At 44.1% G+C, this 13,220-nt stretch overlaps 1 protein-coding gene across 3 annotated transcripts in view; it reads right to left on the bottom strand.

The window, feature by feature from the left end:
* The window catches only part of ARHGAP22 (Rho GTPase activating protein 22), a 117,211-nt gene extending 105,057 nt beyond the window's left edge, over window positions 1-12,154 (bottom strand). Inside the window, exon 1 of one of the 3 annotated variants that reach the window (XM_064716302.1) lies at window positions 11,549-12,154. In XM_064716302.1, coding sequence (XP_064572372.1) covers window positions 11,549-11,582 — 34 coding nt within the window. In that variant the 5' untranslated portion in view covers window positions 11,583-12,154. Of the gene's footprint in view, window positions 1-7,704; window positions 7,783-11,548 lie in introns of those variants that run through there. The other 2 variants (XM_064716303.1, XM_064716304.1) reach the window with 2 other exon arrangements.
* Between the last annotated feature and the right edge of the window lie 1,066 nt (window positions 12,155-13,220).

The following is a 13,220-nucleotide window of genomic DNA, read 5'->3' as shown; positions in this document are numbered from 1 at the left end:
GGAATTGAGTTGGATAAAACCTCTCTGCCTCATCCCAGACCCCATTTTACAACTATGACCAAAGTGCAATCTGGTTTAGACTGTCCAATTTCCAATCCACACTCTTGTTACAAATTATGTCATAACAAAAATAAATATCCCAAAAATTTGCTTTTATCAAAGGCACTATAATGGTTCTTAGGGGACATCTTGGCTATTAAGGTAACTAATTAGTCTAGTGATACCAAAATCCATCTTTCAGCAAGTATCTAAGTCATCTCCACACTGAAGTACCTTAGCACTCTCCAACTTCAGCATGAAAATCCCATCAGCCTCCAGTTTTCCTGACTTGCATGTAGTTATATACACTTTCTGCTCCTTTATCTCTCCTTTATCTAAACAAAAATTAGTTTAATTAAACTGGAAACCTACCATCTGTATTGACGCAGACCTCACGAAAGACATCAAACATCTTGCTTTGAAATGTTACCAAATATGTTACCTTGTGTGTTTTCTCAGTCCCCCTTTGATACTATTTGTACAGCTCACATGGTAATTATTTATTTTAGTCAAAAGTTAAAGCTTTCATGATCAGTCTCAGGAGAATGCAGAACTTACTCTTATTTTATTTTATGCAGCACCATGTCTCAATCAATTGCTATGATTGTTAATTCTTCATGCTGTCTTTGCTTTCCATTTCCTTCATTTCTGGTCGTGACTGTAATAAGTAATTTCATTAGGGACATACTTAGCAACTTCATCTGCAAGTCAACAGCATGGATCAGATAGAAATTTTTAGAAAGGGGAATTATTTATGGCTATTAACAGCATTGATGCTTATATTGCATGCTTCACAGACTACAATAATTGCATAGAGGTCAGAATGAGCACGGCCTGCCTTTAAAGCACCAGCTATCTTAGGTCACTGGGATCAAAACATCTGCTTTGATTATCTAGTGCAGTACACCAAGCCTCTGATTCTTAATGGTAGAAATATATTATTTGTGCTTATCTATTTAACAGAATTATGGAATCAGCAGAACAGGAAGAAAACAAATCAATAAATCAGATTCACAACTCAGCAAATACTTTACATGCTCTGGAGTTCTGATCCAGTAATGTGTTTTCAATAACACCACACAGGTTGGTTTCACTCTTCACATTATCATTAGCTGACTATTGATTTAGTCATACACCTAAGTTCTGAACAGAAATCAGTGTAGAAAGGATTCAGCCTCTCCTTGGGAAAAGGGTTAGGATTCATTTGCACAGCACAGCAATACTGAAATGCCAGCCACAGCCCTCACCATCCCCAAAAACAAGGCAAGTGCAGCACAGCTAGGCAAGAACAGAGCGGGCAGACCCACAGGTGGCACTAACGAGTCAGGCCATTCTGGGAGGGCAAATCCTTCTCTAAGGAAGAATCAGAACTGCAGACCTCGAAATCACTCCTACAACTGGAACCGACACTGGCACATGGAAGTTCTCATATCCATGAAGATGGGAGGAGGAATACGAACCAAGGCAGTGAAGTGCTGCTCAACAGTCACTGTGCAAAGGCCTGAAACTACACTAAATAAACTGCATTCCAAACTCCCATACTTGGTTGTCATGCCTCTAAATGTAAAACCAGAGATTATCCTAAGGAGTGGATGGGTCAAATTGGATGGAGTCACTCTGTAAGTCACACTTACAGAGGCAGGAATCCCTACCCAGATGGCCACACACCACTACAAGAGTTCCTCTGCAACTCAGACCTGGCTCCAAGCAACAGCCACCTTCCTGTTTTCTCACTACCTCTATCTCCTACCCTGAGCATGCACACAACAGAGACAGCACCTTCCCTTCCCCAGTTCAATCCTGACTGGCAATATTATACAATCTCTTCTGCTCTCCTCTCCCACTCTCAGCTCTGCCGTAAAGCGCGACTGTCGTAAATGTGGCCGTAAAGTGAGACTGTCGTAAAATTGCCGTAAAGCACGACTGTCGTAAATACGGCCGTAAAGCGCGACTGTTGTAAATACGGCCGTAAAGCCCGACTGTCGTAAAAGGTGCTGCAGAGCCGACTCTGCAGAGAGACAATGAAACCTTTGTTGAGTCAGAATGGAGCTGAATAGCTGGGTCCCACTGCACTTGCAGTGAAAAACTCTAGAGTACTGTACTTTGTTATTATTAGATTCAAGCCATAGCAAGGATGTGTTTTACTTTCTATGCAATCAGAAATAAAAAACATGCTGGGTATGAGTTGCAGTGCAGCACATGACTCACCAGTGAAAAGAAAACACTTCTGAGGTGCAATGCAGACTCATTGACTTTTAGTCCCCAGCGAGAGCTTAAGACAGGAAACAAATGTAAATGTTGCAATTCTGCTTTAGCATAGGCGTGTGCACTCATATGTGTCTCTCTCATATGGAATGCTGCATTCTGAAAATTGTCTGCATTGGAGGCAGAGGAGTTCCCAACAGTAATTTCCTTTTCCTGAAATTGGAAAAGAAAAAAAGTATATCCCTGCAAGCAAGAAAGCATCTTACTGGCAACCTTGTCATTTCTGGAGGATTTCTTACTGAATTTCTTTCTTCCTAGCAGAACACTGCTGAAATTAGTCAGATATTACATGTCAGATATTATTTTTCACAGTCTCTAGTTTTTGTCTGTTGGAAGATCCACAAGAGGAAATACATGCCTGTCTCATGCAGTAAGTTCGCTGGGAAAAAAAATTGAAGAGTGTTTATGAACTTGTGTGCACCACTAGAGATCTGAGCACTCCATAAGTACTTACTTAAACCAGACATGGAAATCAATCAAGTCAATGCAATTCAATATCAATTAAAGATGTAATTTTTTGAAATTTCATAGGCAGTTAGCTAAAATCAATATAGTCATTATAATTGATTTTGGCCAACAATCTGTCCTACAATAAAGGCACTTTGCTCTGGTATCCCTTCAGTCTGATGACACTGTGACACTACATATTATTTCTAATATAGTCTTCATTTAAAGTACTAGCCACAAAGGGAAGTGGCTTCCCATACTATAAATTATATTCTCCGTTGGTTTATTTAATTCAAATTTGGTCTTATAAAAAGATTCACTGGAAATGCAGGTAATATGCCTATAAACAGATACTGAATTTCTTTCATTGAATTGTAGGCAATAAAGTATTTGGTTTAGATTTTTCTATGTCCATCACAGAACCATATTTGTCTTTGAATTCGATTGCTAAGATACCACAGTCAGTAAGCACAAACAAAACCAAGGTACTTCCTCAGTACAATCTGAGAATTAAACATCTTGAAACACAATAAGCAAATAATTAAAGGCAGAATATTTGAAGTGGTTGGTGACAAGATATTTTTAGGCAATTAGAAGAATATCAGTTTTAGGGAACTGACAAGAGCTTTTAGCTCCCTCAAGACAGAGTAGCAATCTCTACAGAAACAGAAAGGCGCTACACAGCCATGTAGCTGCTCACATCTTGTGATGTGGATGACAATTCAGCAAATCTACCCTAAGAGCCAGCTTGTGCTCCATCATTTCTTCTCAGTAAAGCTGCATCTGTCTCCTCACAACACTTGACAGAGCAAACTTACATGCTATGTTTAACACCTTCCCTTGATTTGTTTCTCTTTCAGCCAACAGCCTGGTGATGTCTTTGTCACATCAGAGAACACACATACAGCAAGACAAGCTGATATGTATTAATGCAGGACCTTTCCTGCATTAATATATATCAGTTTGTGTTGCTGTATGTGTGTTTATGTGTATTTACTGGTCAAGGAAAACCCAAGTATATTTGATAATCAATGCAATCCACCCCACACAATCCAAAAAAATCCCCAAAAAACCCAACCCAAAACATATAGTCAGTGGGATAAGTTAATCCTTTTCTCCTGAAGAACATTCATCTTCAAACTATTATTACAAATTGTTGGCATGCTGGACTTCAGGAAAAGGATGGAAAATGAAAATGGATTTTGGCAATCCATTGCTGTCATACAGGTAAAGGGACATTGCTTTGTTGGTTGACATTTCACACTGGAGACCTTTCAGCTATTGTACAAAGTAATCCTGAACTTTGCTATCACTATCAGCAAGAAGGCCAGCAGGTCTTAACTCCACAGAATAATTATAAATGAGTTTAACCTTTCATTTGCAAAAGAATTGGAGTTACAGCTTCAAGTTGTAGGAATGTGTGGTGATTTTGACACCTGCCAATGAACAAACCTTAAATACTGTAGGTAAATAACCTGCCACCAGCTGTTCTTGAAACTGTCCTGCAAATCCACATAACCATGCCAGTCTTTTCAAACCACTAGCATTAGATCATGGATAAGTGCCAAGATGGAAGGATAATGACTTAATTCTTTCTGCTACAACAGATTGACCTAACAATTTACAATCTAGTAAAGTGAAATAGCCCACATCCTTTGTTATTGCAAAACCAGAGTTACAGACCATTTTGACAATACATGAACAAGCACAGAAGCTGCTCCCAGAAAAAGATCATATTTTAAAGTCCCTTTATCTGCACTACCCTCTGAGATCTCCCACCTGGATCCACTGCAGACTGTTCAAGGGACAGAGCAGCACTCAGGTCACAGCTATTGGATGTGTTGCTTTAAAGCACATGGCACCTGTTAGACACTGTGACTACAATGTTATCCAGCACACCCAAGGACCAGCTCTCCACTCCCACTGAACCCTGGCACTATCTCTAGGAAGCTGTACATGTTCTCTATCTGGTTGGCTGGAGCTGCATACCTGACAAGAGATCTGCATATCCCACACTGCTGAAGGCATCTCTGCTGCTGGCACAGCTCTTGTAACCCCACTGACAACCACACTGAGCTACAGCTCACCCCTGCCAGAAGGAAAAACAATTATTCCTTTCTTCCTTCTTCCATTCTGCTCTTTCCATCTGCCAATACACCCAGCCTTACATCCCTACACTGACAAGGTGAGACCTTTTTATAAGAATAGTTGCTCACTGGAACAGTAGAAAGTTCTAAGATATTTTTTCTTCCTGGTGTTTTAGTGAGTCAAATCAGGTCAGAGGAGGAAGACTGAACAAATACCTTGAACTCCTTCTGCAATCAGAAACAACTCCTTGTAATCCTCCCAATGGCTATGGCTATTAATTTTTAAAAATCTTCCCAGTCACAGTAGATTAAGGAACAAACAAAAAAATGCTGACTACAATAACATTCAGTTTGGAGCTGGGACTGTGGCCTGAGCTTGTACAGAACCAAATTCTGTGGAGTCCTGATGAAAATTGTATCTCTGCAGCACTACAGATGCAGCATAGGCATAGCTCCACTGCAGTGTGAAAACTCAGGCTCCTCAGAGGCACTCTGGTCACCCACATGCTTTTGTTAAACACTGTCTGTGCCATGCCAAGCACATGGGCCATACTCCTCAGACAGTGGCTGCCAGCATCAATGGCTCCTAAAATTTATGTTATGAGCACCAAAGAAATTTGTCCACCCCACTCCAGGGGATATAATTTTCCAAAATTATTCTGAAAAAAAAAAAAAAAAATCTAGAGTAGAGAAAACTCTTTCAAGGCCTTTTACCAGCCATAAGATGAACTGATACCAGAACCCAGTCACTTTCAGCAATAAACTTCCCTGATTTCAGCCACAACATTGCATTTCTCTTCTTTCAGTCGTCCAAAGGTCAGGATGATCTTCATTCCTACCCTGCTTTTTAGGGCATAACCAAGAGCTCAGTGTGCCTATTTCAACACTGCTGTACCTGTTTTTAACGTGCAAACAAATCCTGCTTCCTACTGTGTGCAACAGCTGAGTAAGTGACTTGCTGCACTACCGGGGTTGATCAGGGAGACAAGGGCAGAAGAAATATAGGAATTCTTACTCCTGCATTAATTCATACTCTGAATCTAAGTACTCAGATTATTAAGCCATAAGTACTTGTGACATCACTGATTAATAAAACAAAGGTGGCTCCTCCTAAACTGGAGCTCTGCAAAGGAGTAAGTAGTAACCCTGTGCCTACAATTCTTCCAAAGAGACCATGAGCAACCCATTCCCTTCCCAGGCAACATAATCAGTTCTCACTTTAGAAACAACATATGTAGCTTCTTTATCCTTTATTTCTTATACCACAAGTTGGTTTAACTTCAATACCAGTTCACAGGATGACAGTGAACAAAACAATTCTTAACACCCGCTTTTAAGAGGAAGGATATTACAAGTAACTTTCAACCACAGCAAAAAACTAGTATCTCCTCTCTTTAGAGATCTTCATAAATGCTAATTTACAACTCATTGGGCACAAAGGATGCACAGAATTCCTTCCTGTGGAAGGAATACCTGTTAGAAAAACTGTCAAAGGACCCTCCCTCCCCCACGTTAGTCTTAAGTACTTAAATATGTGCAGGCCTGGGCAGAGTCTGGGCACAGATCCTTTCCTCTTCCAGCTCAGCAGACAGCTCACACTGCAGCCTCACAAAGGAGTTTCCCTTTCCCACCAGTGAACCTTACATCAAACTACCCCTGCCCATACTGCAGGGAGCTGAAGGAAACAAATGAGGTTGTTTATGCTGCTGTGCTTGCCTATCATTTACCTTATATAAATGTAAGGAGAAAGCCAGCAAGGAAAAAAAGTAATTCTGGTACTAATTTTACAATGAAGAGCAATACATTTATACAGGTGGTGGAAGTGCAGGTGACTGTCCTCTCAGGAGAGAGGTGCTAGCATTTGTAGCCCTTCCACTGTGCTATTTACACACAGACTGACAGTTTCACCCTGTACTCCCTCAGTGATGTTCTATTAGTAATTAGAGAGCCTATGACTTTGTGATTTTTTAATATTTAATTCCCTCCCCACAAGCACTCTCCCCAGCTACCCTTAGAGCTGAATTACTGTTCTTTCTCAATGCCTCTTTCCCTCCCCAGGAGGTGAGGCCATGGTTCATTATTTCAAATTCAGATTGCCTGTGCTTAATAAGCTGGTGCCTGCCTGCGAACTTTTCAGGGCTTTTTCTAAGGAGAATCACTGCCTGCCTGAGCCTTCAGGCAGGGATAGAAAGCTGCTATTGCCAAGAGTAGCAATTACTCCAGCATACACCATGAATCCAATTGGAGAGGGATATTGTACAGAGATAAGACGATTACACCGTTGAACAACTCACATCCTTCTTCATGGGACATGCCACCAAGTAAGGGTGAGAACGTGAACCTGCCTCTGGAGAAATCCCACAAACATCACTTTCTTGACCCTGCCTCTATGTGCACACGGCCACTGAATCAGGACAGAGACAAAAAAAACAATTAGAGCCCAGAGCTCATAACACAGGTCACTGCCACACACCCCTGTACCAGAGCAGCTCAGTGCTAGGAGCCTGACTGTACCACAGAACAAAAGTTACTCCATGCTTCATTCACCTCCCTAGGGCTGCACACAGTGAGAAGGGACTCTCGTAGTTTACTTGTCCCTTCCTTTACCCCTTAGTCTGGTCCTATTTCTTCACACTGCCTTCAGGGCACTTTATCCAATGCTGCGCCAATGACTCCCTCCACAGCCCCTGTACTCCTGCCTTAGGATTTTAAGTTAAACTCAGCAGTTTCATCTCAAGCTCCTCCAAAGCAAACATGACAAAACCCAGGCTCATGCTGTGGGCAGCCCTACCACCTGCTCCTGCTCCCTACCATCTCAGAGATGTCTTCCTCCACCAAACTGGAACACAAACCTAACTATACTTACCAACACCTCACTCTTGCCTTTCACCCACACACCTTTCCAGAGGAGAGCTCCCAAACTGCCTCTCCCACCTTACAGGCTCAGCCACATGAGGATGTGGGGCAGTGAACTGCCCTCTCACAGGTGGGCTCCTCATTAATGGTGGCTCTGCTCTGCCAGCTGCACCAGCCACTCTGATTGCTCCCACCCAGGCCTCCTGTGCTCCCAGCAATGCTGGTGGGCTCCCAGGGCTGAAGGAAGTGTTTGCAGGAGCTTGCAGCTCCAGGGCTGTTTACCTTGGTTCCAGGATTGGGAAACTGGGTGTTCCCATTTGCCTGGCAGGCTGGAGGTGCCAGGGCGCTGGGCTCCCACGTGCTCTGGGGTAGCTGTGCACTGCTCCAGCCCCTCTAACCAGAGCTGACCTGGGGCTGTGCAGGCACCAGTGCTGCCCTGGTGCTGGGCTGGCACTTGGTGAGGGCCACTAGACACAGGAGAGCTCCCTTTTCCATCTTTCCTAGCTGGTGAAAGGATGGCTCTTCACACACCAGGAGGGAAATAACTGTTCCACTACAGGCCTGTGAAGGATGTCAGTGGATATATTTGTACCAGCCTAACTACCCTCAATGTCTCCCATCACTTTTTCTAGACTCTAAGTTTTAAATAAAACACACCAAAGAAAGTTCTATTATTATGACTCTAGGGAAAATTTTTAACATATGTTTGAGCATGTCACAAACAGAAATAATAGGTCATAGTGTCACCCAAAAGTACAAAGACTAATAAGGGGAGAAGGGTGCCTTCTATTCTTAGTGCCTCTACAATTGAGACACATTGTGCTGAAGACAGGAATACTGTAAATTATATATGATGGCAGCAGGCTAACTCTCTTTCTATAGAGGGCAATCACATCACTCAAAATACAAATGCATAAGCCTGCAGCCAGTCCAACTTCCATTTTCTAGCACATTTAAATGCAACTGGGCTAGCAACCTTTTTGGGACTTTTCAAGCCAAGGATCAAATGCTTTTTTTTTCATCTCTTAAAAACAATTAAACAAAAATGCATCCATTGAGACTGAAGGATGTAGTCTGAAAATTGCCTTACATCTAATCTATACAGAAAGTTCTCTTCCTCCCACTCTGCAAGGCTTTATTTTTCTACCCTACCACATAAGAAGAAAGTGAAAATAGATGTTTTCCATTGCAGCTACTTATTTAGGGATCCTGGACTCCACCAATTGCTGTACATGAACCCCTACAGATGAAAAAATAATGCAAAATCCATTCAGGCCCAGCCAGAATAAATGACTTCCCAGAATGCCCATTTATTCACATTAAGATTTTCCATCTGTGAGATTTTACACCTTCCTAGATCTTATGGAAAGAACAAGTACCTCTGAATGCACATTTCAGAATTACAGATGTGAAGCTGCTGGTGGAACAGCAAGGGCTGCCTTATAGATGATAGTTACTTTTAGTAAGGCAAATTATCTTTGTTCTCTACTGTCCCTTTCACAGACATTAGGAACTACCCCCTGGATGTCAGGCCCAAGTCCAGAGCAGGCATTTTCAAAAGTCTGAATATCTTTAAACACAGGAGCTTTCTTAAGGACTGCAAGTCAAACAAAAATGACAGCATCAGACATCACAACTCCATGTTTAAAGGCACATTCTCAGCAGAGAATTGGAAATAAAAAAGAAATTGATGAAGCATTCCTGTTTGCACAAATGTGGGAAGCCTGAAGCAAAGAGCTAGCTAGCCAAACACACATAAACACACATATTGGGGTTTGAACCTCAAGAACTCTGTAAATACAGGAACATCCCTAGGTTCAGCACATAGCTGCCTTCTGCCACACTCAAGTAAAACCACAGATACTCAGGATACCTGAGTATCCCTCCTTGTCCCTTCTCTTCAATCTGTCTGCTCACATTACTTCCCTTCCACAAGTCCCAATGGCAGAGCTGACAGCCACTAATCTGAAAAGTCAGCCAAACTCAAGCAGCAGCTTGCAGCAGATAACTGCCCTTGTTGATGCTCGCTGTATGCAGAACATTCGCACAGCCTTCTGAATACTTTGCTGGTCCACTGTTTATCACCTGAATTCTCATTAGCACCCCCAACTGAGACTTCAGGGAGCACGAACTGCCATTTCCTGTTCAGCTCAGTCTTGCAAGGTGAGACACTTACCTTAAAGAGCCATTCAGCATCTCCAGCATGGCCTGTTTACAGTTCCTGTGAACAAGAGCTACAGAAAACCTTGCAGGATTAGGTCCTACTTGGTAAACTTTGCAAAGGGTTAGCAGTGCTCTGTCACAGAATTGCAAAAGTCAGAAACTTCCCAGAATCCCAGCTCTTTTCGAGTTCTTAATTCAGAAATAAACTTCCCTGTGCACAGGTAATGAATCAATCAGAACAAACAGAGACAGAATGACACATACTGCTATAAATTGAAATTGAATCACAAAGGGACACTATAGCTTGTCCCCTGAGTATCAGTAGGCCCTAGGAATGTAGAATGTCTGTCCCATAACTACATTTCAATACATATTAATACACAAATAAGTCTCTTCCAGGTGATTTGAAGAGAGTGGAAGAATGGCAAGCATGACACAGCCTTCCTGTACAACCTTAGCAGCATCACCTAGCTTGTCTCATCAGAGCTATAATAGCTACCAGGAATGCTGGATAACACATATATTAAAAGACTCCCTTAGAAGGGGGACGGCAAGGAGGCAGCATCTACAAACGACTTGCTGAGCTTCTACAACCCTTTGTAACTGAAAAATAAGTACTTATGACTTTACTGTGGGTGCAGCAGTACATATCTGATCCTGACACCTCCAGATGGCAGGAAGCTTCTTTCCAAGATGCTAACAGCTATTTAATGGGCTGTTGGTATTTTAAGGACTGTTCATCACGTAATAGGGCTTTCAATACATGATGCAGTGACATTTGGCTGAAAGTACCTGTGCTGGAATCACAGTAGCTAGAACTAGTGATACCTTTCCTATTTAACAATACTGGCATGACTGAAGAAAACCCTAATCTTTACATATTCTCTCTCTCTGTGTTTGCTTTAGCTCCTAAATGACATTAATCTGTTTCCAGTGGGCAGGAAGAGATCCCTCTGACACTGTCATTAGTTTGTGAGTGACAAAGATGACTTCCAAATGCCATGTCAAACGAGTAACTGGTGCTGCCCCTGAAGATCACAGAATGCATCCCCTGCCAGAGCATCTCTTCCAGGTGACCTGACATCGAGACAACAGCTGTGCCCAGCCCCAGCTCTCTGCTTTACAAACATGGCACACCACACCTCACAGCTCCGAATGACTGCTCAAAGCATCTGTTGCAAAGCCAGGGCAGGTTTTCCTTCCTTCCTTTTGTTTTTCCCACAGCTCACAGAATGAGTATCTCCACCTCCTGCATCCAGCCCTGCAAAGATAATGTACTACAGCAAACTGCTTCTCAAGATGCTGCAGGTAGACTAGACACACCTGTCTCCAGCCGTTGGAATGAACTCAGCGTTAGAAACACAGCATTAGCAACTGGTAAGGAGATGAAAAGGCGACGTCGAGTCTCGGGACAGAGTACTATTTTTTTCTTAATTAATGCTGCTGTTTAGCCCAGACATTGCAGACCACGCCGGTGAACACCAACACAGGTCTCCTCCTCCTCCTAGGCTGCATTCTCCCCGATCAGTCACTCCTCCCCAGGGCAGGTTTCGGCCAGCGGGGCAGCAGCCCCCGCAGCCGCGGCGGGGGCACTCCGCGGGCAGCGCCGGGGCTCTCCGCCGCCACCACCGCGAAGTTTCCCCGGGCAGCAGCCGGTCCCCGTCCCCACCCCGCGGGGGTCGCACACTCACCTCTCCGGGCCTGCCTGATCTTGGGGCTCAGCATGCTCCCGGCTGGGCGCTGCCCGCAGCCTCAGCGCCCGGCCCCGGCCGCCGCCCCGCGCATCCCCGCCGCTCGCCGCTCCAGCCCTGCCTCGGGGCGCCGCTCCACGCGGGGCTGGATAAACCCTAATGCATTATTTATCTGGCCTCGAATTAATTCCCAACCAAAGTAGGCATGAAGTGTCTCGGTAATTAGCGCCGATAGATGGGCAGCGCGCAGGCACGAGGGCTGGCCCCGGCTGCCGGCGCTAATTGGCCGCGCGGCCGTGTGATCAATGCGATCAGTGTGATCAGTGCGATCAGTGTGATCGATGTGCCGCCGCTTCCAGCGAGCCGCTCTCAGCCCCGGCCGGGCTGCGCCTGCCTCCGCGCCCTGCGCTCAACAGATGCTCCGGCTCGGCAAGGCTCGCATCGGGAGCCGAGCCTGATTCAGCGGGGTTTCTTCTGCGCTGGAAGAAATAGCGGGAGCGCCGGTCCTGAGGGCGGCGGCGTGCTCGGCCACCTGCTGTGCCCTGCGTCCCTCCCGGGGAGGCATCCCGGTGAGAGATGGGGAGCAGGGCGAGAAACGACACACCGCTCTCTACCAGAGAGACAAAGATCTCTCGCCTGCGCTGGCAGAGCCGCAGGATGGGCACAAGGGAATGTCTTCATTACACTTTGCATTACATGACATTTTAGCACCCATCATTTTTAATTGTACTGTTTGCTTAGCTCACCCCTCACCCCTCCCCAGGAGGGAGGCAAGTGTGCAGTTCTGCAGACAGTAATGAAGAGGAGGAAAGGACAAACGTTTATTGACATAGATAGACCCTCTTAAATAGCATCTATAAAATATAAATAGATAATTGGAGCCTAATTGCATCTGAATAATGGACATGTCCTGACCCTGGACTGCTTGCAGCTCCATCCACCAAGCAGTTCCTTCTGTGAGTGCCAAAAAAGGGTAAATAACTTCCTTGCAGTGTACCTGCCCTGCAGTATCACCCTGTATTGATGAGTTATACTGACAAAAAGCATCTGAGATTGGCAGTTTTCTCCTCTTCCAAGATCTATCACATCTTGGATATTGAATGCTGGCTATTAAGTCATATCTCCAGTACTGAAAGAGGTTCTCTGGTTCTTTACAGGGTTTGTACTTCTCAATGTGCATCTACAGCAATAGCTAAGATATTTTGGACCTTTAGCTGCTGGTAAAACCAGCAGCTTATAAGCGATTGTAAATCTTTGAGGTCACAGTGGCATGAACTCAAACTCGCACACCTGTAAGCAAGGATACAAGCGGGATCTGAACTGCTGTCTCAGTTCTGAGCCCACAGCCTCCTGCAGCTATCTCCCCACTAATCTGTTTCAGCTGGGTTCCGGCACAGTGAAGAATAGCTAACTGATGGTCCCTTGCCCAGCAAGCTTAGCAAGCATCCTGATACTGTGCATAAGCAGGAAGAACATCAGCAGAGGGGCTTCTTACACTCCTGCCTTTCTGACTATTTACTAGAACTCTTTTTATCTCTGTATTTTTAGTAATTCTTGTCTGTTTTAGTGCTGTTTACGCATAGAATTTTGCAGTTTTACCAGGAAGTTAAAAGGTGTGTACAGTAAACATGACAAGGGATAAAGTTGACTGAACTTTTAACCTCATGGGAAG

Source organism: Zonotrichia leucophrys, chromosome 6 (assembly GCF_028769735.1).
Source record: "Zonotrichia leucophrys gambelii isolate GWCS_2022_RI chromosome 6, RI_Zleu_2.0, whole genome shotgun sequence".
Lineage (NCBI taxonomy): Eukaryota > Metazoa > Chordata > Aves > Passeriformes > Passerellidae > Zonotrichia > Zonotrichia leucophrys.
This window is presented reverse-complemented; position numbering and strand designations above follow the sequence as displayed.